The sequence below is a fragment of the Gracilinanus agilis genome, chromosome 5 (genome assembly GCF_016433145.1).
Source record: "Gracilinanus agilis isolate LMUSP501 chromosome 5, AgileGrace, whole genome shotgun sequence".
Lineage (NCBI taxonomy): Eukaryota > Metazoa > Chordata > Mammalia > Didelphimorphia > Didelphidae > Gracilinanus > Gracilinanus agilis.
This window is the reverse complement of record NC_058134.1, coordinates 236,170,874-236,198,638: the sequence shown is the minus strand read 5'-3', so window position 1 is coordinate 236,198,638 and position 27,765 is coordinate 236,170,874. Positions and strand designations below refer to the sequence as shown.

General features: G+C 38.7%; 1 protein-coding gene across 1 annotated transcript in view; it reads right to left on the bottom strand.

Moving 5' to 3' along the window:
* Positions 1 to 13,412, bottom strand: part of FGD6 (FYVE, RhoGEF and PH domain containing 6) — a 186,409-nt gene extending 172,997 nt beyond the window's left edge. The window contains exon 1 of the mRNA XM_044679164.1: positions 13,235 to 13,412. Within this exon, the coding sequence (XP_044535099.1) occupies positions 13,235 to 13,262 (28 nt within the window). The 5' untranslated portion in view covers positions 13,263 to 13,412. The remainder of the gene's footprint in view (positions 1 to 13,234) is intronic.
* Positions 13,413 to 27,765: the final 14,353 nt, after the last annotated feature.

Genomic DNA, 27,765 nt, shown 5'->3' with positions numbered 1-27,765 from the left:
GAAGCCAGAACTCTTACCTACTGCACCTAGCTACTTAAAGAAACAAGGAGATTATCCTTTACTTTCTTGTATCAAGCAAGAATCTATGTGCTTAAGAAAAGTAGTGAAGAATTAGATAAGCTCAATGATTCGTTGTTGTTCAGTTGCCTCAGTTGTGTCCAACTACTTGTGACCACATCTGGGGTTTTCTTGGCAAAGATCTTGAAACGGTTTGACAGTTCCTTTTCCAGTTCATTTTACAGATGAAGAAACTGAGACAAACAAGATTCAGTGACTTCTCCAGGGTCACATAGCTACTAAGGGTCTGAGGCCAAATTTGAACTCTAGTCCTTCTTGACTCCAGGCCAGAGTTCTTATCCACTTCAACCAGCTGCTACAAAAAGGAAGGAAGACAAATTGTGGTATATAATGGTGGTGATGGAATACTATTGTTCTATAAGGAATGAGGAACAGGATGATTTTAGAAAATGGAGGGGCAGCTGGGTAGCTCAGTGGATTGAGAGTCAGACCTAGAGACGGGAGGTCCTCGGTTCAAATCCGGCCTCCGATACTTCCCAGCTGTGTGACCCTGGGCAAGTCACTTGACCCCCTTTGCCCACCCTTACCACTCTTCCACCAAGGAGCCAATACACAGAAGTTAAGGGTTTAAAAATGTAAATAAAATAAAATAAAATGCTTCACAAATAGTATCCCATAAAAAGAAAAAAAAAAGAAAATGGAAAGACCTCCATGAACTGATGCAGAATGAAATAAGCAGAACCAGGAGAAAATTGCACACAGTAACTGGAACACTGTTGGATAATCAAATGTAAAAGACTTTGCTACTAAAAGCAATGCAATGGCAAACAAATGCAAAAGAGCAGATATAATAAATGTAACCTTCTCAGATCATAATGCAATAAAAATAATAATTAGTAAGGGCACCTGGACAGGAAAATCAAAACCAATTGGAAATTAAACAATATGATTCTCCAAAACCAATTAGTCAAAAAAGAAATCATAGAAACAATCAACAATTTCATTGAAGAGAATGACAATGATGAGACATCCTACCAAACTCAGTGGGATGCAGCCAAGGCAGTACTCAGGGGGAAATTTATATCCTTGAGTGCATATATTAACAAATTAGGGAGGGCAGAGATTAATGAATTGGGCATGCAACTCAAAAAACTAGAAAGCGAGCAAATTAAAACCCCCCAGATGAAAACTAAATTAGAAATACTAAAAATTAAGGGAGAGATTAATAAAATTGAAACTAAAAGAACTATTGAATTAATAAATAAGACTAGAAGCTGGTATTTTGAAAAAAACAGATAAAATAGACAAAGTACTGGTCAATCTAATAAAAAAAAGGAAAGAAGAAAACCAAATTGACAGTATCAAAGATGAAAAGGGAGACCTCACCTCTAATGAAGGGGAAATTAAGGCAATCATTAAAAACTCTTTCACCCAATTATATGGCAACAAATATAACAATTTAGGAGATATGGATGAATATTTACAAAAATATAAATTGCTTAGATTAACCGCAGAAGAAATAGAATACCTAAATAATCCCATATCAGAAAGAGAAATTGAACAAGCCATCAAAGAACTCCCTAAGAAAAAATCACCAGGACCTGATGGATTCACAAGTGAATTCTATCAGACATTCAAAGAGCAACTAATCCCAATACTATACAAATTGTCTGATATGATAAGCAAAGAAGGAGCCCTACCAAATTCCTTTTATGACACAAATATGGTACTGATTCCAAAGCCAGGGAGATCAAAAACAGAGAAAGAAAACTATAGACTAATCTCCCTAATAAACATAGATGCAAAAATCTTAAATAGAATATTAACAAAGAGACTCCAGCAAGTAATTAAGAAGATCATCCCCCATGATCAATTGGGATTTATACCAGGAATGCAAGGATGGTTCAACATTAGGAAAACCATCCACATAATTGACCATATCAACAGTCTAACAAACAAAAATCACATGATTATCTCAATAGATGCTGAAAAAGCCTTTGACAAAATACAGCATCCATTCCTATTGAAAACACTGAAAAGTATAGGAATAGAAGGACCTTTCCTAAAAATAATAAACAGTATATACCTAAAACCATCAACAAGCATCATATGCAATGGGGATAAATTAGAAGCCTTCCCAATAAGATCAGGAGTGAAACAAGGATGCCCATTATCACCTCTACTATTCAACATAGTACTAGAAACACTAGCAGTAGCAATTAGAGAAGAAAAAGAAATTGAAAGTATCAAAATAGGCAATGAGGAGACTAAGCTATCACTCTTTGCAGATGATATGATGGTATACTTAAAAAATCCTAGAGAATCAACTAAGAAGCCTGTAGAAATAATCAACAACTTTAGCAAAGTTGCAGGATACAAAATAAATGCACATAAATCATGAGCATTTCTATATATTTCCAACACATTAGAGCAGCAAGAGGTAGAAAAAGAAACACCATTTAAAATCACCCTAGACAATATAAAATATTTGGGAATCTATCTACCAAAACAAACACAGCAATTATATGAAAACAACTAAAAAACACTTCCCAAACAAATAAAACTGGATCTCAACAATTGGAAAGCCATTGATTGCTCATGGGTAAGACAAGCTAACATAATAAAAATGATCATTCTACCCAAATTAATTTACCTATTTAGCGCCATACCTATCAAACTACCAAAAAACTTCTTTACTGAATTAGGAAAAACTATAACAAATTTCATTTGGAATAACAAAAGATCAAGAATATCAAGGGAAATAATGAAGAAAAATGTGAAGGAAGGGGGCCTAGCAGTACCAGACATTAAACTATACTATAAAGCAGCAGTCATCAAAACAATATGGTACTGGCTAAGAGAGAGAAGGGAGGATTAGTGGAATAGACTTGGGGTTAATGACATCAGCAAGACAATGTATGATATACCCAAAGAGCCCAACTTTCGAGACATGAATCCACTATTTGACAAAATCTGCTGGGAAATATGGAAAACAATATGGGAGAGATTAGGTTTAGATCAACATCTCACACCATACACCAAGATAAATTCAGAATGGGTGAATGACTTGAATATAAAGAGGGAAACTATAAATAAGTTAAGTGAACACAAAATAGTATACCTGTCAGATCTCTGGGAAAGGAAAGACTTTAAAACCAAGCAAGAGTTAGAGAAAATTACAAAATGTAAATTAAATGGTTTTGATTATATTAAGCTAAAAAGCTTTTGTGCAAACAAAAACAATGAAGTCAAAATCAGAAGGGAAACAACAAATTGGGAAAAAATCTTTATAACAAAAAACTCTGACAGGGGTCTAATTACTCAAATATACAAGTAGTTAAATCAATTGTATAAAAAATCAAACCATTCCCCAATTGATAAATGGGCAAGAGACATGAATAGGCAATTTTCAGGTAAAGAAATCAAAGGTATCAATAAGCCCATGAGAAAGTGCTCTAAATCTCTAATAATTAGAGAAATGCAAATCAAAACAACTCTGAGATATCACCTCACATGTAGCAGATTGGCTAACATGAAAGAAGGGGAGAGTAATGAATGCTGGAGGGGATGTGGCAAAATTGGGACATTAATGCATTGCTGGTGGCGTTGTGAACTGATCCAACCATTCTGGATGGCAATTTGGAACTATGCTCAAAGGGCTATAAAAGAATGCCTGCCCTTTGATCCAGCCATACCATTGTTGGGTTTGTACCCCAAAGAGATCATAGATAAACAGACTTGTACAAAAATATTTATAGCTGCGCTTTTTGTAGTGGCAAAAAACTGGAAAATGAGGGGATGTCCTTCAATTGGGGAATGGCTGAACAAATTGTGGTATATGCGGGTGATACTATTGTGCTAAAAGGAATAATAAACTGGAGGAGTTCCAGGTGAACTGGAAAGACCTCCAGGAACTGATGCAGAGTGAAAGGAGCAGAGCCAGAAGAACATTGTACACAGAGACTGATACACTGTGGTAAAATCGAATGTAATGTACTTCTGTACCAGCAGCAATGCAATGACACAAGACAGCTCTGAGGGATTTATGGTAAAGATGCTACCCACATTCAGAGGAAGATCTGCAGGAGAAGAAACACATAAGAAAAACAACTGCTTGAACACATGGGATGAGGCAGACATGATTGGGGATATGGACCAATGCAACTAACAACAATATGGAAATAGGTCTTGATCAATGACACATGTTAAAACCAGTGGAAATGTGCATCGGCCATGGGTGGGGGGAGAGTAGGGGGGGGTGAAGGGGAAAGTAGGGACATGAATCATGTAACCATGTTAAAAATGAATATTAATAAACGTTGAAAAAATTAAAAAAAAAAGCAATGCAATGATACAGGACAATTCTAAGGGACTTATGAGAAAGAACACTATCCATAACTAGAAAAAGAAATGTGGGAGTAGAAAAAAAATTATTTGTCACTTGTTTATATGGGTATATAATTGGGGTTTGGGTTTTAAAAGATTAGACTATTAATAAATGAATATGGAAATAGGTATCAAGTGATAATATATGTATTACCCAGTGGAATTGTTTGTCAACTCCAAGAGGGGGGAAGCAAAAGGTGGGGGGGACAACAAGAATCATTTAACCATGGGGAAAAAAGTTAAAAATTAAAAATTAAAAGAAGAGGAAGAGTACTATCCTTTTCTTCCTAATGTCAACTAGCAAGTGTACATCACATTTGAACCCAGGTTCTCCTAATTACAATCCAGGCTCTCTATCCATTAAGACACTTAGTTGTCTCATAGCCCTTTATTTTTGCACTGTCTCGTTCTCCCCCACCCTCTCCCCTTGTTCTTTGTGGCCATTTTTGTCTTCCTTCTTCCCTCCTACCCCCACCCCCCTTCAACCATGAGCTCTAGGCTGGGGTCATTTTTATGTTTGTATTCTTTGCTCCCTCATCCAGTGTATGTCCTTAGCTTTTAATACTCATTTGTTGAATGGAATTGAACATGACTTGTCTTTCAGATTCCTTTTATCTTTGAGAAGGGGTGAGCAGTGAGCAAGAAGAGGCCTTGGGCTCTGGTACATTGCTGAAAGAAGCCTGACAACTTACATGGCTTAATTTACTGAGCATCCCCTAAGTTGATTTTTAAGATGTTTGATTGTTAGCTCAAGAGCCCGAAGGGATTTTAGAGGCCATCTTGTCCAGTCCTTTTAATTTAAACTAGAGAAAACTGAGGCCCAGTCAGAGTCACTTAGGAAGTAGGCATCAGAGGGGTGTTTGGATTTCAGGTTCTGTGACTCCAGGACAAATGAATTTTCAGCTTTATCCCATTGCCTCCCCCTAACTTTCCCAACTTTACATTAATAACATCAATATTGTATATATAGGGACAGCTAGCTGGCTCAATGGATAGAGCACCAGGCCTGGAGTTGGGAGGAACTGAGTGATTGACATCTTGAAAGGTAACAAGGGTATATGGTAAAGGAAAAAAGACATTTCAAGGAGCTTAAAAACCAACACAACAATATGGACATGCGTAAATGTAAACAAAAATAAATACATAAATAGATGGTACTGGAGAAGGAAATGGCCATCCAGTCAGTATCTTTGCCAAGAAAATCCCATATGGAGTCATGAAGTGTTAGGCATGACTGAAAGGACTGAATGACAACAAAAAGAGATGATCATGAAAGAGGGAAAGCACGAGTAATTAGGGAGATCAGAAAAGCTCTCATGCAGAAAGACATTTTGAAGAAAACTTGGTGTTTTAAGAGGAAGAGGTAAGAACCGATGTGTCCCATTCACTCAACGCATGTCTAGGGAGGATGGATGATGGAGACTGGTACTATTACAGGAAAAGGGCAGGGATGGCTAGCACAAGGGTATGGAGATGGATTAGAAAGCACCATGCAAGGAGCAGCAAGAAGGCCAAGTGGTTGGACCAGAGTGTGATGAGTTAGGAAAAGCAGAATGGTATCATGCTGTTTTTCAATTTCACAAATACTTAACTAGGCAAGGCAGAGAGATAGTGCTATATATTAGAGCTTTGGGCCTGGAGCCAGGAAGACCAGAGTTCAAATCCAGCCGTGGACACTTACTAATGGTGTAGCCCTGGCCAAACAAAATGAGGGAAAAGTCTATTTTAATAACAGGGCAGCAAGCTGGCATAGTGGATTGAGCACTGGGCCAGAAATCAAGAAGACTCATCTTCTGGCCTCAGACACTAGCTACCTGACCTTGGGCAAGTCATTTAACTTGGTTTGCCTCAGGAAGAATCTGATATGATTGAAACAGTTGAGCAGTACAAGACAATGATCTGGGCAAAGAAGAACTGGTGAATTAAGATTGAGTCAGTGAGACCCAATGAATGCAGAGAACAGAAATGATTTCAGTGGAACCCAGAACAAGTGAAAAGAGTCCCATGAAAGAAGGCTGGAAAGATAATCTGAAGCTAGAATGAATGCCAGAGACAGGCTAAAGAAGGGATCTAATCCAAAAGGTATAAAGCATGACATTCCTTCCCATTCATTTTGCATCTCTACGATAATACAGGATATGTATGTGTGTGTATAATATAATATACCCATATACATATGTACACACATGTATATAAATATAATATAGAGTATATAAGTACATACTTAACATATATAGTGTGTGTACATACATTGTGGGTGAGTATATACTGCCTCAGTGGATAGAGCTGGACCTGAAGTCAGACTGAGCTCAAATCCAGCCTCAGACACTTCCTAGCTATGTGACCCTGAGCAAGTCACTTAACCCTGTTTACCTCAGTCTCCTCATCTGTAAAATTAGCTGGAGAAGGAAATGGCAAAGCATCCCAGTATCTTTGCCAAGAAAACCCCAAATGGGGTCCTGGAGACTGATAAGACTCAACAATAAACCCATGGACAAGTCATAACCTCTTCAGGTTGGTCTGTAAAATGAGAGGTTCGGAGGACTACATGACACACTTAACTCAGAGCCTCAGTTTCCTCATCTATAAAATGAGACTCATATAAGGTATCTTTAGTAAGACTTTAAGTTTCAATGGTTTAAAGTTATTTAAGTTCTTTTTGACTCTCTGCCCTCTACCCTTTCCATTTAAATTTCATTTAAAACTGAATTAAGACTTTGGGGGCACTCTTTACCCCTCTTTTTTAACTCTTACTGTGTATTGGTTCCAAGGCAGAAGAGCTGCAATGGGGATTAAGTGATTTGCTCAGGTTCACACAGCTAGGAAGTATCTGAGGCCAGATTTGAACCCCTTATACTCTTACTCTAAGTTGTTAGAAAGCTAGGGCTTTGTCACCTTTGAAGTCTTATAGAAATGTCAGACACCATCAGCAACCTCATCGGCCCGATGTCCCTCTTTCCTACAAATAGCTACCACTCTAGTTCAAGTCTTCATCCCTACTCCCCTACTCAAATAGGCAGAGAGCCTATTTGAGGGCAGCTAGGAGGTTAAATGGATAAAACACCAAGCCTGGAGTCAAGGGGTTCTGGGTTCACACCCCTTTCAGACACTTCCTGGCTAGGTGACCCTGGGCAAGTCACTTAACTCCATTTGCCCAGCCCTTGCTGCTCTTCTGCCTTAGAAATGATACTAGAAAGAGAGTAAAGGATTTTGGAGGGGTGGGGTTGGGGGTTAAGCCTATTTATTCTTTCCAGCTCAAAGTCCAAATGAGTCCACCACAGCAAATGCTACTGACCTCCCTGTGGATGGCTCACCTCAGTGCCACGGTCTCAGCTGTTAAGCCCTAGGATAGTCTCTTCAAAGCTCTGAGTCTCAGTTTCCTCAAATGAGGATAATGACAGCCCTTCCCTCACAGGGATCAAATGAAGATTTTTTTTTTTTTTTTTTTGCCAAGAGTTCTGCCCACCTTGTTGTGTGTTTGCTAAATATTCTCTGTTGCTTTATGGTGGTTTGGGGGCAGACCCATTCATTCATAGAGACTGAGAGCATATGAATAACCTGAGAACAAATAAAAAATTAAAGAGGTTATTGCCATATATTTTTTTATTTCCTTGGAAATTTTATTATATGATGGTCCATGATAATTTCACTGATCTCCAGAATTCAGACTCTCCCAAAACAGTGCAGTTTTTAGCTATTAGCGGTTAAGACTGCACTAAGACTTTTGGGAAACACCTTTCTTTTCAAATAATTCCTCAGAGCAGCCCGTGACCTTGTGGATTTGGCCTCACAGTCCTATCTCTTAACTTTGCACAAATTGCTTCAGCTTTCAGTGTCCAAGTTGCAAATCATGTGTGATCTATATTGGTGGAGGGAGTTTTTCTCACTGGGAGTTCAATCCACTGACCTAGAATTTCAGTTGGCTTATAGCTCCCCAGTCCCTAAGGATGGAGAAGGCAACCAGCCTTCAGTTTATCACATTTGATCCTTATGACAACCAGGGAAATGGATGCTCTTATCACTCTTATTTTAGAGATGGGTAAACTGAGGTCTAAAGAAGGACTGGGCAACTAATAAGTGTCTGAGGTAGAATTTGAACTCAGATCTTCCTCACTCCAAGGGCTACTCCCACCACCTAAATATGTACCCTAAAATAATTTAACCAAAAATCAATCACCATTGTTTTTTACCTTTAATAACTATACCTTGGGGATAGCTAGGTGGTACAGTGGATAGAGTGCCAGGTCTAGAGTCAGGAAGACTCATCTCTCAAAGTTTAAATTGGGCTTTAGTCTCCTCAATTGTAAAATGAGTTGGAGAAGGAAATGGCAAAACTCTCCAGTATCTTTGCCAAGAAAACCCCAATTAGGATCACAAAGAATCAAACATGAGTGAAAGAGCTAAACAACAACAAATTTTATTTTTTTGTGTACTTCTTGTCTCCTTTACTAAGAATTTATATATACTCATACATGTACACATATATACACTTGTATACTTGTATATGTACATGTTGTCTCCTTTACTAAGAATTAAGTAAGTTCCCCGCACCCTGGGAAAGGAGAAGAGAAGAGGAATAGATTGCCTTTTTTTCAAGTGTAGATTATTTTGAAAATTTAGCAGGGATATCACCTTCAATAGGACTAGGCTATCATCCCTCATCCCTTTATAATTAAAAAAGGCCTTTTTAGAAATGTAAAATAACTATGCTGGACTCTAATAGTAAATGGGTTAGAAGAATTTTCAGGGTTTTCTTCCCCAGTTTTTGGACCCAAAGATCATGGGGTGGAAAGAAGCCTTTGAAACTGTTTTGACATCCCAAGAAACACTATTCAAAGACAGCAAGCCATCAAGAGTAGGGGAGTAAGCTCTTGAGAAGAAAACACTTGAAATAACTGTTCAGTGTCTGGACATGGGCCAGGCCTGCGGACCTCAAATTCTGGATTCATTTCTATGGCATCTTCTGAAAGAGATGCTACAAAACTTCTGTTTATACAGCTGCTTAGCCAAAGGAGAAAGTAAGGTAGGAAACCAAGAGCACCAGAAATGCATAAGTAAATAGTACAAGCAGACTAGTCAGCATCTGTAGAGTTGCTCTCTGCAGATGGCCTGGGTGGGCTTCTACATGTTAGTAATGTTTGTGACTCAGTATCCAGCTGTTTCATGCTATTAAGTTAGACAGATGGTTGACTTGCCAGTTTTGTTTCTTCTTTTTTTTTGGGGGGGGGGGGTTGCCTATAACCACATAGCTAATAAAGCCCTGAGGCAAAGATCTAAGCAATCCATCAACAAGTTTGTAATGAAAGCCCCACCTATTTTTTCAGGAGGGAGCTAGGTAGCTCAGTGGATAGTATTGGACCTGGAGTCAGGAAGACCCAAGTTCAAATTTGGCCTTACAAGCTGTGTGATCCTGGGCAAATCATTTCACCCTGTTTGCCTTAATTCACTAGAGAAGGAAATGGCAAACCACTCCAGTATCATTGCCAAGAAAACCCCAAATGGGGTCATGAAGAATTGGACACGGCTGGACAGCAACATGTTATCTAATTTGCACTTAACAAGCAGCTCGAGTTAAGTACTAGGGTTAGTCTATCTCTCTCAAAACAACATAGTATTCACTTTGTATATAACAAGTGTATACATATATTCAGGGGGTCTCCATCATTGAAATGGCAGCTCCTGGAGTTTCCTTAGTATGTCTCTCTCTCTCTCTCTCTCTCTCTCTCTCTCTCTCTCTCTCTCTCTCTCTCAGCCTGGTGCCTAGCAGACAGTAAGAGCTTAATCAATTTCAGGTCATAGATTGATATTATTAATCCCTTTATACAGATAAGGAAATTGAGATTCAGAAAGGTTAGGTGACTTGCTTATAGTTAATAAACATCTGAGGCAGGATTTAAGCAATCCATCAACAAGTATGTAATAAATCCTAGCTACGTACCAGGGCCAAGTTAAGACAGTGTCTGCTCTGGAGGAGGCAGCCAGTCTGCCCACCAACCTTCCTTCCTTCTTTCCTCCCTACCTTCTGTCCTAGAATCAATACTAAGCACCTAGCAGCCCAAAGCTTATCTACTATTGATTTGAACCCAGGCGTTCCTGACAACTTAAGTCTGGAAAACAAGAAAACAAAATTGCTCACATGTACAGTATCATGATGATCTTTTGCTTTTAATACACAGCATTAAAAGAATGCATTGCCTAGAGGCAGCTAAGTGGATCAGTGAATAGAGTCTGGAGGACCCGTGTTCAAATCTAACCTCAGACATTTCCTAGCTATAGGAGTCTGGGGAAATTACTTAATCTCAATTGCCTAGCCCTTACTGCTCTTCTACCATGAAACCCATACTTTTATGGATTCTAAAACAGAAGGCAAGGTGTTTGTTTTTTTTAATACGTTACTTAACATTATTCTAAATTTAGGTCAAAGGGAGTCTCTTAGCCCATTAGTAAACATATAACAAATACCTATCATAGTCCTGGGCTTCTGTGTATTTTTCTTACCAAAATAAAATAAACCCCAGAACAATGCTTATGAACAGATCTAGGTGAACCCATTTGTCCATACAGGAAACATCTTTTTAAAGGTTTTAATTAATTTTGTTACTCTAAAACACACACCACAGAGCAGCTGATCAACACAATAAATCAATCATTCTATACAAATGGTTGGGGGGGAGGGGGGAGGCTAGCTCTTTTCCATATTCCTCCTTCAAGCACAATGAAGGAAACCTATGAACCCAACAGATGGGCTGAACAAAAAGGAGTCTCAGTGCTTCTCTGTATTACCACACAAAACAACTGAGTAATAACCAAGTTAAACACAGGGAACCTTCCTGTTTTCAACACCACAAAAATGCTTGTGGATTTTCTGCTTATGAAGCTGGTAATTTTTTAAAAAACACACAGACACAAAACAGCAAGCATCATTTCAGTGGGGTTCCACATAACTGCCATTCAGTTAGAATGTCACATAAAATTAGGCTTTATATCTTTAAAGTTTAAATTTTTCTGTGTGTGCTCTGTATTATAGGTTACCTTGCCTAACTGAAAGTGCAAATACTATTAGTAGTTAAGGTATAAATAGTTTACAATTCTGCATGGTTGAAAAAGAGAACCAAGAATAGTTGGAAACCTCTTAAATCTCAATTATTATGGTTTTTAATTATTTTGACTGGCATAGTAATTTTTTTAAACGACCTAAGGCTTAATGACCTAATAGTAGATGATGGAAAAGCCAAGTCCTTAATGTGGCTAAAGTCAGTATATAAATAAGAATATTTATATACATTATATGGACCCAACAGTTTGTCATTTTATGTATCCTATTTCATAAAGTATCAAAGAGGAAATGTCTAAGATACCTTCTCCAAGAACAACCTACACACTTTGCAATGTTAAAATGCTGTGACTTTTCAAGCATGCAATTAGCTAATTAAAAAGAAAGTTCCTATGTAAACTCAGATTTCTTCTAGACAATCTGATTACACCTGGCAGTGTTAAACTCTAAAGTATCTCTACTTCTGAGACAACACAGACCAAGAAAATCAACAGGACTGTGTGATGGTTTCAAATTTCAGTGATTTCGAACAAAAGCCAAGAGGATCAGAGAAACTTTTTTCACCTGATACTTTAGAAATGACTGTGAAAATCTTTGTATAGAATAAGGGGCTGCAGAGATGTCTGTTAAATTGAAGACACAGGGAAAATAATGTTTTGTCGCTAAGCTGAGAAAGCCTATGTTCAGCAGAACACGAAAACTTTTTGGGGGGAAGGGGGAAATATATGGTTAAAAATGATCATAAGACATATGATCAAATAAGATAAACGATCAAAACTGATCATAACAAGTCCCAATATTCTTATTAAGTTGCCGGTCTTCTTTATGCTCATTTCTAGAAATCTTTTTAAAATAATGCCTAAGACTAATGAAAACTAATAGCAAAGGGTAAACTTTTGCCTAGATCCTTAGCATAGGTCAGCAGAAGTGATTAAAAATAAAAGGAAGCATTCCTGAAATTGGTCATTAAAAAGTTAACATTTGGGGGAAAAAACAAAACAAAGCAAAACCAAAGGAACTATCTACAATCCCTTTAATGGAAGACTCGGTCCCCCTATAGAAGTCAAAATGATTGCATTATTTTGACTGGGAGGGATACTAAGGTGAAAGAAAGCCAAGAGATACTTGGCTAAAAAGGTTATAGAAATTGACCCGTCCCCTGGACCTAAGCTTCTCAGGTTAAATAGGGTGTGGAAAGAAAACGAAAGGCTCCTGAAACAATGTCGAAACTTCCCTTATCGGCTGGGCAGATAAGTTTCTGGTCTATCCCTGGGTTTCCCAAGACTACAGCCCAAGCAAGGAAAAGAGACAGGGAGCGAGCCGCCCGCTTCGCCCAACACTCTCCTATAATAGCGTGGTTTCTAGTTAGGAGGAGAGTTGCGCATAGTGGGGCAAAGCAATCCCCATTTCAAAGAGAAGCCCCAAGAACTCAGCATGGAGCGAGGCTAACCCTGGGGACCACGGGCCATACACAGAGCACCCCATCAGCACCACCTTCCCCCAAACCTTTACAGACAGGACCCAGGAGATGCCCTAGGTTTCCAAACAGTCACGCCAGGGAAGGAAAACCATTGTACTCTTTTGGCAGCGTTAGCTCGGTCAGGTCAGTACTTGCAGATGTCCTCTCGATCTTTTCCTCATCGTCTACTCTGGGGAAAAGGGAAGGGGCAGGAAACTCAAGGCTTCCCAAACCCCAAATCGAGGAAGAACTCAGCTCCCGCTGCAGCGCTCGGTGCAAACTTTCCGGCAGGACGAGCGCAATCTCCAGGCACTTACCAGCGCTGGAATTCATGATTCCTCCCATGCGGGCTCTCTCTCGTTCTCTCCTCTCTTCTCTCTCTCTGTCTTTTCTCCCCACTTCCCCCTCTTTTAAAATCCTCTTTAATCCATTGTCTCCAGTTTGGGGGGTGCAAGAATCAAGGTCCGCGGCTGCCGCATTACGTCCGGCGGCTCCGAAGACTCTCCCGAAGCCAAGGGGGCAAGGAACCCGCGAGCGCCCCCGAGCCGAGATCCCTGGAAAGGTTCCGAAAGCTTGAGCGCCTCCCCAGACTAGCTCCCGGGAAAGGCTCCCAGAGCGCTAACGCGCTCCTCCCTCCGACCCCCTCCACCCCCGGCGCGTGCGGGCTCCAGCTGGCGGGGCTACGAGGGAGATGTTCTGAATCGCGAGCGCGCTCAACCGGCACGCGCCCCGGGGGGTGGGGTGGGGGGGGGTGGAAACACACTTACCTCGGTTCCCGGTCCTCTCAGCGCCCCCTATGGGCGACGGTGATAACAACCAAATTCCAGCCCCAGGAATCTCAGGTTTTCAATCATCCGTTCTTACCCACCCCCTCCCTTGGCTAGCAGGAAGTGAGAGAACGCGTGCCGCGGGGCATACTGGGATGTGTAGTTCAGTTCCACTCTAGCGCGGGGCTCGGGGCCAGCACGTCCCGCCCCCCGGGCTGACGGACTTCATTTCCCATCGTGCCGAGGCGGGTGGCATGGCGGAGAAGGATGACACCGGAGTTTGACGAAGAAGTGGTGTTTGAGGTAGGAGGATGATGGAGACAGCGGCGTCTTCCGCCTAGGGGCTTGCTCCGAGATCTACACGGAAGGGGATGCCGGGCTGGGGCCCCCGAGGGCTGGGCCGGGTCTAGCGGGGAGGGGCGGGCTGACAGGTGTGAAGGGAGGGCAGCGCGCCTCTAGCCTTTTCTCCTCCTCGCCCGACGGGGCTTAGTCCCCATCCCACCCCCAGCTCAGCCCCCTGGACCGGGGGTCCCCAAGATCTGCTGGTGCCCTGAACCACCCACAACCAGGCGCGTCTCCAGGAGCCCCGCCCTCCGTGTCCCCCGGCCTTCCCCCAGCTAGGAGCGCCCAAGACCACTCCCAGCTATGCGCGCCCCCGGGCCTTCCCCCTGCCCAGTAGTCCTAGACTATCTCATATGCGCGCTCCTGTGACCTCTCTCCCCCAGCTATGCGTACCCCAGAGCATTCTCCCAGCTTTAGGCGTCTTAGACCACCCCCAGTTATGCGTGTTTCTAGGGAGTCCCCCCACCCCAGCCAGGCGAGCTTAGACCACTCCGTTTTGCGCGCTCCCGAGAGTCCCCCACCCAAACGCACCCCTGGGCTTCCCCCCTCTTCCCGCTCCATGGAGGCGCGCCCCCGGGCCTTTCCCCTGCCCTGGACTCCTAGACCACCTCCCAGGCGTGCGCGCCCCCCACATTTCCCCAGTGCTGGCTACTTCTGGGTCCCGGCCCCTCCCGACCCCTATGTATCGTGCAGGGATACTGGGGGTGTAGGAGATCCCGCGGGACTAAGGATGCTCTGGGAGAAGCAGGTCCTCTCTGCCTGGAGGCCACTGTTACTGGAAGCAGTCAGACTCTCCCTCGTTACACAAACCCTAATCAGATTAAAATGTAATTGGGAAATAAATAAAAAATACAGTAAAGCATACATATCAATATGTCGTTTTCTAAGTAGTATGGGTCCGAGTTTAATGGTCTCAGGGTCTCAGCTAAGGCAGAGATACAACCCCTCCAATCCCCAGAAAACAGCCCCTGCCCTCAGCGAATTTACGTGTTATCCTGTAGCCTCTTCTCTGCACACCTTCCAGCCTGGAGCTCTAGCCTAGGACTGAGGCTGAAGCTGGGGGTGGAAACAATTCCCTTAAAATCTCTGCTCTTTCCAGGCACTGGAGAAACTCCGAGGAAAACAAAAGATCCCTCATCTCCTGGATTTTAAATTCTACTGAAAAGCCCTGCGGCTGCTGTTGCTGCCGCCTTTTTGCCTCGCAGGCGTGGAAAGTTTGCTGGGAGATGGGGGGAAGGTTAAACCCTCTGAAGGCCTCGCTTTTTGGCTCCATCCTTTTTTAAAAAAGCTTGTGATTGTCTTTTTGGGAAAGGATGACCAGGGCCATTCTAAGTGAAGCTTCTAGGGCTGGGAGTCATTGATACATCACTGTTATAATAAATATCGGAGGCAGATTTCTTATTGCCAGTTTTCCACCTAACAGGCCCAAAGGAAGGACATGTTTTAAACTTTAATGTATCTTCCTTTCCTTTAACCTTTAATGGATACAAACTCCAGCTCTGGAGCACTGATAATCATAATGTATTATCTTTTCAATGATTTTCCAGTGAGTCAGTTGATAAGTGTGTGCCTGTTATGTAACTTCCATTTACAGTACAGTAAAAGCACTCCTGAATTTCTGTTAATACATTGTTTACTCTCATGGGCATAAACAATGAATTAGATTAAAGGTCAAGCTTTAGTATGTGTGTATGTGTGCATGCATAGTTTAATATCTTTTAACATATTTGCATAATGCAAAGTCAAAATTATGGCTTAAAGGACAGATAAAATTTATTGGAATTGGTTCTCAAAAGATCAATTATATAAAGGCTATGGAAACAGGAACAAATCATTTCAGCTTGAGAATATTCATTCATTCACTTGCTTCTCTGTGATTGGACTCTAAACAGGTTCGTGTTCTATTCAAGGATCCACAATTTGAAAGATATGAAGAACTTGGAGAAATTTCAGAGAATCACTAAGAATAATTAGAATTTAGAAAGTCAGACCTATGAGGAATGATGTCAGAAATTGGGAAGGTTAGCTGGGAGAATAGACATAGAGAACAATAAATATAAGCAAAGATTATTACACAGAAATGGCTATTGTTAACAGAGCAACTCATTAAATCAAAATAAAAATTATTTTAATACCCACATAGGAAGGCATTTGCATTCATGCTATGTGTAGTATACCTCTCCTGAACCTAGGAATTGATCTAAAATAATATCATAATGAAGGACTTACAGGTAATGTTTTATGGCTAAAAAAAAGTTCTAGAAATGTCTTTTGTGAGCTTTGTAATTAAAAAAAAAAAGTTTAAAATAGAATACTAGCATACTTCTTAGGACAACCCTATCTTAAGAGAGGGAAATGGACCAGATCAGAGGTGTCCAACAAGTAGAAGCCACAAATTCCCCCTAACCAGATTAAAGTGTAGTTGGGAAATATTTAACAAAATAAATAAAAATGCAATAGAACATAGGTGTTAATTTGTGTTTTTCTAAACTTTTTTTTTTTTTTTGGTGTTTTACAGTTTAAAATTCTTGCCTTCTATCTTAGAATCAATACTAAGTTTTGGTTCCAAGGCAGAAGGAGGGTAAGGGCTAGGCAACTGAGGTTAAGTGGCTTGAACAGAATCACACAGTTAGTCTTTGAACCCAGGACCTCCTGTCTCCAGGTATGGCTCTCTATCCACTGTGCCACCTAGCTACCCCCAACTATAATTTTTTTAAAATTTCTATTACAAATTTTTAAAGGAAGAAATTAATTTGATTTGGGCTCTGAAGATAGTAGTTTCTTAATCAAATTTCTAGAGAATTTCATTGACAACTTAGAATGGAATAAAAGTGACCCATAAAATTCTAATATTTTGTTAATGTTAATTATGTTCTTTATTAAAGATCTATTCAGATGCCCTTCTTGGGGAGGAGGTGACTATATGACTGCAGTGTCAGCAGAGTTCAAGCCCTCCTCCCAAACTAAAAGGACTTCTTAGTACCTGTCCCCTGAGGACCACCTTGACTAAATTTAGGACAAGCTCATTACCAGAATGTTGGCTGTTTGTTAGTGGAAATTTTCAACAATAGCCATATTTGAAGAGCATCACCTAAGATATGTAGGGTTTGATTATGAAGAGTAATCACACCAAAAAAAACCTGGTTCCTTGAAGTATTAATGAACTATCAGTTGTTGAAACAGGTCCCTTTCAACCGAGCTCATTGTTGAATAGAATTTTTACACATGATATTTTTTTTCTGAAATTATTTAGACAAATCTGCTTCTTTCAAATTTTCTCCCATTGCTATTGTTTCTGCCCTCTGGGGCCACAGAGTCCTAAGGAGTCTTGTGGGACATTGAAAAGTAAAATGACTTGTCTGTGATCACACAGCTAGTTTGGTTCTCCAGCCACTACAACAATGCTACCTCTCAATGAAGTATTATAAATCTCAAATTCAGCTGTTCTATTGAGAAATGCATTTTTTAAAATAATATAATAATAGCTAACATTTCTAAAATGCATACTGTGTGCTTTGGGGCAAGCAGTTTGATACAGTAGTAAGAAAACAGACCTAGAAAAGGAGAAGAAATGGGTTGTAGATTCAACTTTATCACTGACTGGCTTTGTGATCTTGATCAAGTCTCAGTCTCAAATTACTTATCTGCAAATTTGGGGATGGGGAGCTAGATGATTACTAAAGTTGTTTGTTTGGTTTTTCCTACCCTAAGTGTTTCATGGCTCTGATGGAAAATTGTTCTATCCAATTTTAAAAGCTTGAGTGATGGAAAAAGACTGCTCAGTTAAAACACCAAGAGGTAAATGAATGTTTATAATCTGGATGGTGGTTCTTAATGACCTCTCCCCCCCCCCCCATTTCTGCTACTGCTTCTATGGCAGTGGAAGGGGGTGCAATTCAGGACTAAAAGCAGTTTTATATTTTGTTTCAAGTGGTTGCCATACGCAATATACTTTTTTTTTTTAACATTTATTTTATTTGAGTTCCAGAATTTCTCCCTCCTACCAGCCCCTTCTCTACCCTTTGAGAAAGCTAGCATCGTGATATCCATTTTACTTGTGAAGTCATGTAAAACATTTATTAGCCATATTGCCCAAAAAAAGCAAGAAAAATAAAGTGAAAAAAAAATCTTTCCATCGACATTCTTAATTCAACAATTCTCTCTGGAAATGAATGCATTTTTCATCATGAGTCCTTCAGAATTGTCTTGGATATTTTTATTGAGCAGATTAGCCAAGTCTTCACAGTTGGTCATCATTAAAATATCACTATTACTGTATGCAGTGTGCTCCTGGTTCTCCTCACTTCACTTTGCCCATGGGTTCATTTAAGAGTTCCCAGGTTTTTCTGAAACCATCCCCTTTTGTCATTTCATACAGCACAGTAATATTCCATCATGACCATATGCCTCAATTTGTTCAGACATTCCTCAATTTCCAATTCTTTGCTACCATAAAAAGAGGTACTGCAAATATTTTTGTACATATAGAACTTTTTTTTTTCCTTTGATCTCTTTGGGAAACAGACTTAGAAGTGGTATTGCTGGGTAAAAGAGTTTAGGCAGTTTTATATCCATAGGCAGTAAATATTTCATAAATATTTCTTAGATTGCTATTTAATAGATTTGATATAGAATTGAAGCTCAAACTCTAGCCACTTAAAAATGTTTTTCATTTTTGAGGAATGCTTTTTTGTTTTAACTTAAGCCTCTCTGGAAACTCACACCCTTCTTTACCCCAGAAGAATACCTTGCTCAAGAATATTCAATGACTACTCTTGCTGCTGCTTCTTTTTTTTAAAAGACAAAAGAGTGGCAAGGGCTAGGCAATCAGTCTGGTTTAAGTGACTTGCCCAGGGTTACTTAGGAAGTATCTGAGGACAAATTTGAATCCCAGTCCTCCCAACTCCATACCTGGAACTTAACTTTCCCTCACTTATGTACCAGTGCCTACCTTTCACAAGCTCCTGTTGATAACAAAACTGACTGATGAGTATCACCCAAACTCAATTTTGCCTCTGTGCCTTTATATAGTGCAATCTGTACAGAGCAGAGTTGGCTTTTCCTAGTTTGAGTGCCCAGAGAGCAAATTCAAGCTGCCTGTGAGTCCCTGTCTGTATACTGGAAAGAGTTGAGGGAGAAAATGCTTACTTTGGTCCTGCTGGACAGAGGGGTAGGGCATGGAGAAATGTCCTCCAACACTGGGAAGAGGGGGCTCTTCTAGGGTGTTGGGCTTTGCCAGTGCAGGTATAGAGTCTCTCAAATAGAGTATTTAGAGTTTCACTATCAGTAAGAAAGCTTTTTTTTTTCTCCTGGCAATTTTAAAGGACACCAGTTTGATGATAGTTAACACCTTTGAACAAGTACCTAACTTGTTTGACATTTTTGCTTGGTTTAAATATTCATGAACAAAGTTGAGTCATTGAACTCATTTTTCTAGTCTCATTTTTCATGGAGACTTGTATGATAATGCAAGTGTGAATAATGAATATCATTTAATGTCACCACCACTTAGCACAAATAGGTGCGTTAATACTTGTTGATTCATTGAGATCCTTTAAGACTTTATTTTGTTGTCTCTAATTAAATGTTTACAAATATCAAATTTAGGAATTACCCTACTGTAGGAAAATGGAGTTATTTTCTTCCTCTAAAGACCTACTACTCTCTTGTCTGAAGATTGTGCAATGAACTTGATTTTTTAAAGACTGCTACAGAGCATGAGCTCTGGCCAGTCTAACCAAGTTCAAAAGGCTTAGTGGGGATTGAGCAGCAAACCTTGTGTCTATATGTTATCTAAGGGACAGACCATTCAAACTCAAGAGGCTTTGGCCACTGTATCTCCTACAAGGGTTAAGATTTGCATCAGTGGAAGAAGGAATAATAGATTTTTTTTGACAGTTTTAAGAATTTTCCTTTAAGAAGCTACAGGTAGGGACAGCTAAGTGGCACAGTGAAGACAGAGCCAGGCCTGGAGTCAGAAGGACCTGGATTCAAATCTAATCTCAGATATTTCCTAACTGTGTGACTCTGGGCAAGGCAATACCAGTTGCCCAGCCCTTAACATTCTTTTTGCCTTGGAACCATTACTTAGTTTGGATTCTAAGACAGAAGGTGAAAGTTTTTTTAAAAAGAAGCAGCAGCTAGAGGTCTGTACTTTTAAAAATTATTTTTCTTCATCATCTGTATCTTAAGAAAAAGACCAGAAAAAAATATGTGAATTCAAGTATGGCTTTTATAAAATGTATCTAGTTGGAGGAATATTATATTGCCTATTTATTAATAGAATTTCTTCAGTCATCAAAACCCTGCTGCTAATCTAAGTGATTGATTGTTATGGATAAGTAGTTTTATCTTCCAAAATTCAACATAAAATTACATATTTAACTTATGTTTTCTTTGGCAGAAATTCTATAAATGAGTTGGCATTGCTTTTCTGAAATAAGTTATTAGCTCTTTCTTGTTGTCTTCCAATTCAAAATTCTTTTCTTCAGGGCATCAAAATGCTTAAATTTATAAATTTTTTATCCTAATGTTCCAAAGGATATTAAATATCTTTCTGATTTTGTCTTCTTATGTATTCTTCAGATTTCATTTACTAGAGTGCAACATCAACTATAGACAGTGGCTTTGTTATATTTTAGATAGTATCTGTTATGATATTCACACACTAATGTTAATATAAAATTGTATTTAAAACTTTAAATTCTAAAAAGTATTGATCTAAACTCTTCACATTTTGTGCCAATCTATTTTTCCTATATTAAAAGATTTCTTATTAGGATCATGCATTGAATTTTTTTTAATCTTTTCTTGGCTTCTTTTGTACTATGGAGGAGAGAGATGAAGTCTTGTGTAAACATCAGCTAAATTTAACTTTAGATTAATGTTTTACAAAACTAAATAGTGTGAATATTCATGAGGTTCTTTACCCTTGGGACTTTAAAGTTAGGCATTATTAGTATAACTAGAAGTATTATTGAAGGGGTGGGATTCTAACAAATTAGTACAATAAGAACCTGTTTGTTTCCTAGCAGGTTACTTAAACAGGTTTGGAATAGTTTTGTTTTTTTTAATCCCACTAGTAAATTGCTTTTCCATTTCATTAAAAGCATATAGCCTAGTATTGGAGTTATCTCTAGAGCATACCAGTGACCTCCCAAATGGTGTGATAAATATTGAAGACTGATTTGGTGTGTCTTTTAACCTCATGTATAAGGAGTCTGACTTCGACCTTTGATCCCCTACACAGTGGAAACCTGGGTTATATGCCACTACCTAGACCATTTAGGAGGCCGAGTCCAAAGTGAAGACTCTCATAAGGAAGCTTCTATAAGCTGGAAGTTACCCCAACCCTCCATCCATTCTATACAACTACCAGAGTGATCATTTTAAAACCTTGAGTCTGACCAATCTCCCTAATGAACATAGATGCAAAAATCTTAAACAGAATACTAGCAAAAAGACTCCAGCAAGTGATCACAAGTGTTATTCATTATGATCAGGTGGAATTTATACCAGGAATGCAAGGATGGTTCAACATTAGGAAAACCATCCACATATCAACAAGCAAACCAACAAAACCTACATCATTATCTCAATAGATGCTGAAAAAGCCTTTGATAAAATACAACACCCATTCCTACTGAAAACACTAGAAAGTTTAGGAATAGAAGGGCCTTTCCTAAAAATAATAAATGATATATATATAAAACCATCAACAAACATCATCTGCAATGGGGATAAATTAGAAGCATTCCCAATAAGATCAGGAGTGAAACAAGGAAGTCCATTATCACCTCTTTTATTTAACATTGTACTGGAAACACTACAAGTAACAATTAGAGAAGAAAAAGAAATTGAAGGTATTAAAATAGGCAATGAGGATGCCAAGCTAACACTCTTTGCAGATGATATGATGGTCTACTCAAAAAATCCTAGAGAATCAACTAAAATGTTAGTGGAAATAATCAACAACTCTAACAAAGTTGCAGGATACAAAATAAACGCACATAAATTATTAGCATTTCTATATATTTCCAACATATTGCAGCAGGAAAAGTTAGAAAGAGAAATTCCATTTAAAATCACCTTAGACAATATAAAATACTTAGGAATCTATCTGCCAAGACAAACACAGGAATTATACAAACACAACTACGAAACCCTTTCCACACAATTAAAACTAGATCTAAACAATTGGAAAAACATTGATTGCTCATGGGTAGGACGAGCCAACATAATAAAAATGAACATTCTACCCAAATTAATTTACCTATTTAGTGCTATACCTATCAAACTACCAAAAAACATTTTTATGGAATTAGAAAAAAACTATAACAAAGTTCATTTGGAAGAACAAAAGACCAAGAATATCAAGGGAAATAATGAAAAAAAATATGAAGGAAGATGGCCTAGCAGTACCAGATTTTAAACTGTACTATAAAGCAGTAGTCATCAAAACAATATGGTACTCCAAAGAGACAGAAGGGAGGATCAGTGGAATAGACTAGGGGTAAGCAACCTCAGCAAGACAGTTTTTGATAAACCCAAAAACCCCAGCTTTTGGAACAAAAACTGCTGGGAAAATTGGAAAACAATATGGGAGAAATTGGACCTAGATCAACATCTCACACCCTATACCAAGATAAACTCAAAATGGGTGAATAACTTAAATATAAAGAAGGAAACTGTAGGTAAATTGGGTGAGCACAGAATAGTATACTTGTCAGATCTGTGGAAAGGGAAAGATTTTAAAACCAAGCAAGAGTTAGAAAAAAATCACAGATGGAATACTCTTGTGCCCAAAGGAATAATAAACTAGAGGAATGCTATGTGAACTGGAAAGACCTTCAGGAACTGATGCAGAGTGAAAGGAGCAGAACCAGGAGAACATTGTACACAGAGGCTGATAACACTGTGATAAGATCAAATGTAATGGACTTCTGTACTAGCAGCAAAGCAATGACCCAGGACAGTTCTGAGGGATTTATGGAAAAGAACGCTACCCACATTCAGAGGAAGAACTGCAGGAGTGGAAACACAGAAGAAAAACAACTGCTTGGAACACATGGGTTGATGCAGACATGGTTGAGGATGTGACACTTAAACGACCACACAAATGCAACTATCAATAATATGTAAATAAGTCTTGATTGATCACATATGTTAAAACCAGTGGAAATGTGCGTTGATATTGGGGGGGGTGGATAAAGGGAGGATGAAGGAGAAAGTAAAAACAAGAATCATGTGACCATAGAAAATTTTTCTAAAAAATTAAAATATTTATTAAAAAAAGGAAAAAATCACAAAATGTAAAGTAAATAATTTTGACTACATTAAACTAAAAAGGTTTTGTATAGACAAAACCAATGCTACCAAAATTAGAAGGGAAACAATAAATTGGGAAAAAATCTTTATAACAAAAAACTCAGATAAAGGTCTAATTACTCAAATATACAAGGAGCTAAATCAATTGTACAAAAAATCAAGCCGTCTCCCAATTGAAATTTGGGCAAGGGACATGAATAGTTAATTCTCAGATAAAGAAATCAAAACTATCAATAAGCACTTGAGAAAGTGTTCAGAAACTAATAATTAGAGAAATGCAAGTCAAAACAACCCTGAGATATCACCTCACACCTAGCAGATTGGCTAAAATGACAACAAAGGAGAGTAATGAATGTTGGAGGGGATGTGGCAAAATTGGGACATTAATGCATTGCAGGTGGAGTTGTGAACTGATACAACTATTCTGGATGGCAATTTGGAACTATGCTTAAAGGGCTTTAAAAGACTATCTGCCGGGGGCAGCTGGGTAGCTCAGTGGATTGAGAGCCAGGCCTAGAGACGGGAGGTCCTGGGTTCAAATCTGGCCTCAGACACTTCCCAGCTGTGTGACCTTGGGCAAGTCATTTGACCCCCATTGCCTACACTTACCACTCTTCCACCAAGGAACTAATACACAGAAGTTAAGGGTTTAAAAATATAAAAAACAAAACAAACAAACAAAAAAAAAGACTATCTGCCTTTTGATCTAGCCTTAGCACTACTTGAATTATACCCCAAAGAGATAATAAGGGAAAAGACCTGTACAAAAATATTTATAGCCGCGCCCTTTGAGGTGGCAAAAAATTGGAAAATGAGAGAATGTCCTTCAATTGGGAAATGGCTGAACAAATTGTGGTATCTGTTGGTGATGGAATCCTGTTGTGCTCAAAGGAATAAAGAACTGGAGGAATTCCATGTGAACTGAAAAGACCTCCAGGAATTGATGCAGAATGAAAGGAGACTGATACACTGTGTAATTGAACATAATGGACTTCTCTACTAGCAGCAATGTAAGGATCCAGAGCAAGGTTGAAGGACTTATGAGAAAGAAAACTAGCCACATTCAGAGGAAGAACTGTGGGAGGAGAAACACAGAAGAAAAACAACTGCTTGAACACATGGGCTGATGGGGGTATTATTGGGGATGTAGACACTAAATGATAACTCTAGTCCAACTATCAATAATATGGAATTAGGTCTTGATCGATGATACATGTAAAACCCAGTGGAATTATGCATCAGTTAGCGGGGTTTGGGGGAAAGGGAAAGAACATGAAATATGTAACTAGCAAAAAATATTCAAAATTAAAATTTAAAAAAATTAATTAAAACCTTGAGTCTGAGCATGCCACACCCCCTGCTTAGAAAGTTCCAGGAGCCCCCCATTTAGCATAAAATATTAACTCCTTTGACATTTACAGCCCTTCCCAGCCAGTTTACCTTTCTAGGCTTATTAACATCTCTATCTATATTGAAGCCAAACTGGCCTTTTTGCATGTGCATGACTATATCTTCTGTCTCTCTAAGTCTATACACCCTCCCCCACTTCAGCCTGGAATGCATTCTGTCCTCACCTCCCTCTTAAAATCCTTAGTCTCCTTCAAAATTGGTCTTAAAACTATTATGTACATATAGTATTATATTTTGTGTATATGTACACATGTTTACTTAGGTGTTCACCTGTTGTTTTTCTTATATAATAGAAAGTCCCTGAGGGTAGAGACATTGTTTTGTTTCAGTACCTAACACATGTTATTGTTATTGTTCTTGAAGTTATGGTCCAATTTGGGAGTTTTCTTTACTTTTCTTTTTTAAACCCTTACCTTCCATCTTAGAATCAGTACCGTGGATTGATTCCAAGGCAGAAGAGTGGTAAGGGCTAGGCAGTGGGGATCAATTGACTTACCTTGGGTCACCTCCTGTCCCTATGTCTGGCTCTCAATGTACTGAGCCACTCAACTGCCCCCCCCCCCCGCCAATTTGGCATTTTCATGGCAGATGGAGTAGTTTTCCATTTCCTTCTCCAGCTCATTTTACAGATAAGGAAACTGAGGCAAGCAAGGTTAAATGATTTGTCCTGGGTAACATAAATGATTAACATGATAAGTTCAAAAAAACCTGGAAAGACTTATATGAACTGATGCAGAGTGTAGTGAACAGAACCAGAGAACAGTGTATACAATAACAGAAATATTGTAAGATGATCAACTGTGAAGAACTAAACTATTATCTGTGAAACATGGTTCCATGATAATCTCAAAGAACTCATGATAATTTTTTTAATGTTATCTATAGCCAAAAAAGGAATCTTTGGAATCCATTTGCAGATCAAAACATGCCATCTTTTACTTTATTTCCTTCATGAATTTTTTATGGTATGTTGTAATATGTGTCTTCTGTCAGGACATGAGGAATATGGAAATATATATTGTGTGAAACCACTGGTACAACCAATATCAGTTTATTGAAGAGGGCTAGGGAAGGAGAGAATCTGAATCACAAAATGTCAGAAAACAAATGTCAAAAATTGTTTTTACACATACTTTACAAATGATTACAACTATAATTTTAAAAGTAAAAAAAAATTTTTTTAAGCTGCACTAGGACTTTCTAATGTTCTGTAGAATACAAGAATATTTAAAAGCTCTTTTTAAAAAATCCCTTATTTTCTCCTGTCTTAGAATTGATACCACATATTGCTTCCAAGGCAGAAGAGTGGCAAGAGCTAGGCACTCAAGGTTAAGTGACTTGCCCAAGTTTACACAGCTAGGAAGTGTCTGAGGTCAGATTTGAACCCCAAAACTCCTATCTCTAGGCCTGTCTCTCTATCCACTGAACCCCTAGCTGCCCCTATCTAAAAGCTTTTAATTGAAATACCTTTGGAATTGCCTTATCCAACAAACATAATGCAGAATAATATTGCTTGATTCCCAGAGGCCAAAACTAGGAGCAATGAATGCTCTGGGCAAAGAACCAAGGTCAAACTTGATGTAAGGAAAATTTTATAACAAAAGTGGTATGGGCTGCCCCAAAAGATCATGATCTGAAGGAGCCTAGAGGACTTTGAGTAAAGGGTGATCACTTGTGCATGAGGTTCTTTCCAACTGAAATTTTGGGATTGCTGCCTGGTAGGATTCAGTCAGCCAACTTTTACCATTGAGTAGCTTGCCACAAAAACTTTCCTTCATATCATTATTTTGAACTATTTACCATAGGTTTTAGCAACAGCCTTATCACAGTAGATTTTCCGTCTCATCATTTTTTGTCCATTATCTTAGTTCCCTCTTTCTTAAGAAATATACACTGACTTTCTGATAGTAAAAGAAGTAGGTAACTGAAGATCTCTCTTCAAGCTTTCATTTAGGCTAAAAGGAGAAAGGTTACTATAGATGAGATACCAATCAACCTTTCTCACCAAACATTTTACCAGAGGTATTTGAGAATTGAATTGATAATATTACTTCCTCAACATATTCCCTTTTGTGTCTATATCGCAGTCTCACTAGATTTACAAGGCAATGTAGAATAATAATAAGCACATTCAATTTAGAGTCAGAAGACCTGGGTTTGAATCCCGATTCTATTACCTAGTATTGTGTACTGAACAAACTACTTGATGTTCTGGAGTTCCTCATCTGTAAAATTATCTCTTAAGACTTCTTCCATCTTTAAATCTAATGGACAGAAAGGGACAGTATAAGTAAGAGGGGAACGACAAAAGACCTACTTAGTTTATGTATTGTTATTTTCTTGACTCAAATCTATTGAATATATATTGTCCTAGTATGACCTAAATAGATCTGATCCTAAGCACATGGAGGCTTTTTTTTATTCATAGTGGCATACTCAACAAATTTTTATTGTATTAGTGCAACTTAAGCATGAGCAAAATCTTCCCAATCATTTGTATTCCTTTATTTCTATTTAATTTTTCATTGAATTTGTATAACAAGTTTTGAGTATATCATGGTAGATTAACTCCTAGGTAGTTTATACCTTTCTTGTTATTTGAATATCATTTCTTCCCATCTTTTTTGTGGTTTCTATTATTATTATATAAAAATCCTGATTTGTGCATTTATCAATTAGTTGAGCAAGCATTTTTTAAATGACTACTGTATGCCAGACACTGTAATATGCATGTGATACAAAGAAATGACAGTCACTGTTCTCAGAGATAACATTTCAGGGAGAGACAACATACACCTATATATTTTTATTTTGCATCTTATTTCTTCACTGAAACTCTTCATTGTCTTGATTATTTTTTTTCTGATAATCATGTCATCTGTAAATAGGGAGAAGTTTTCTTGCTCTTTGACATTAAGTATTTAATTTCTCTCTCATCATATTGCTATCAGTATTTTTAGAGCTATGTCAAGTAATTGTAGGAAAAGGAAGCATGATACTTT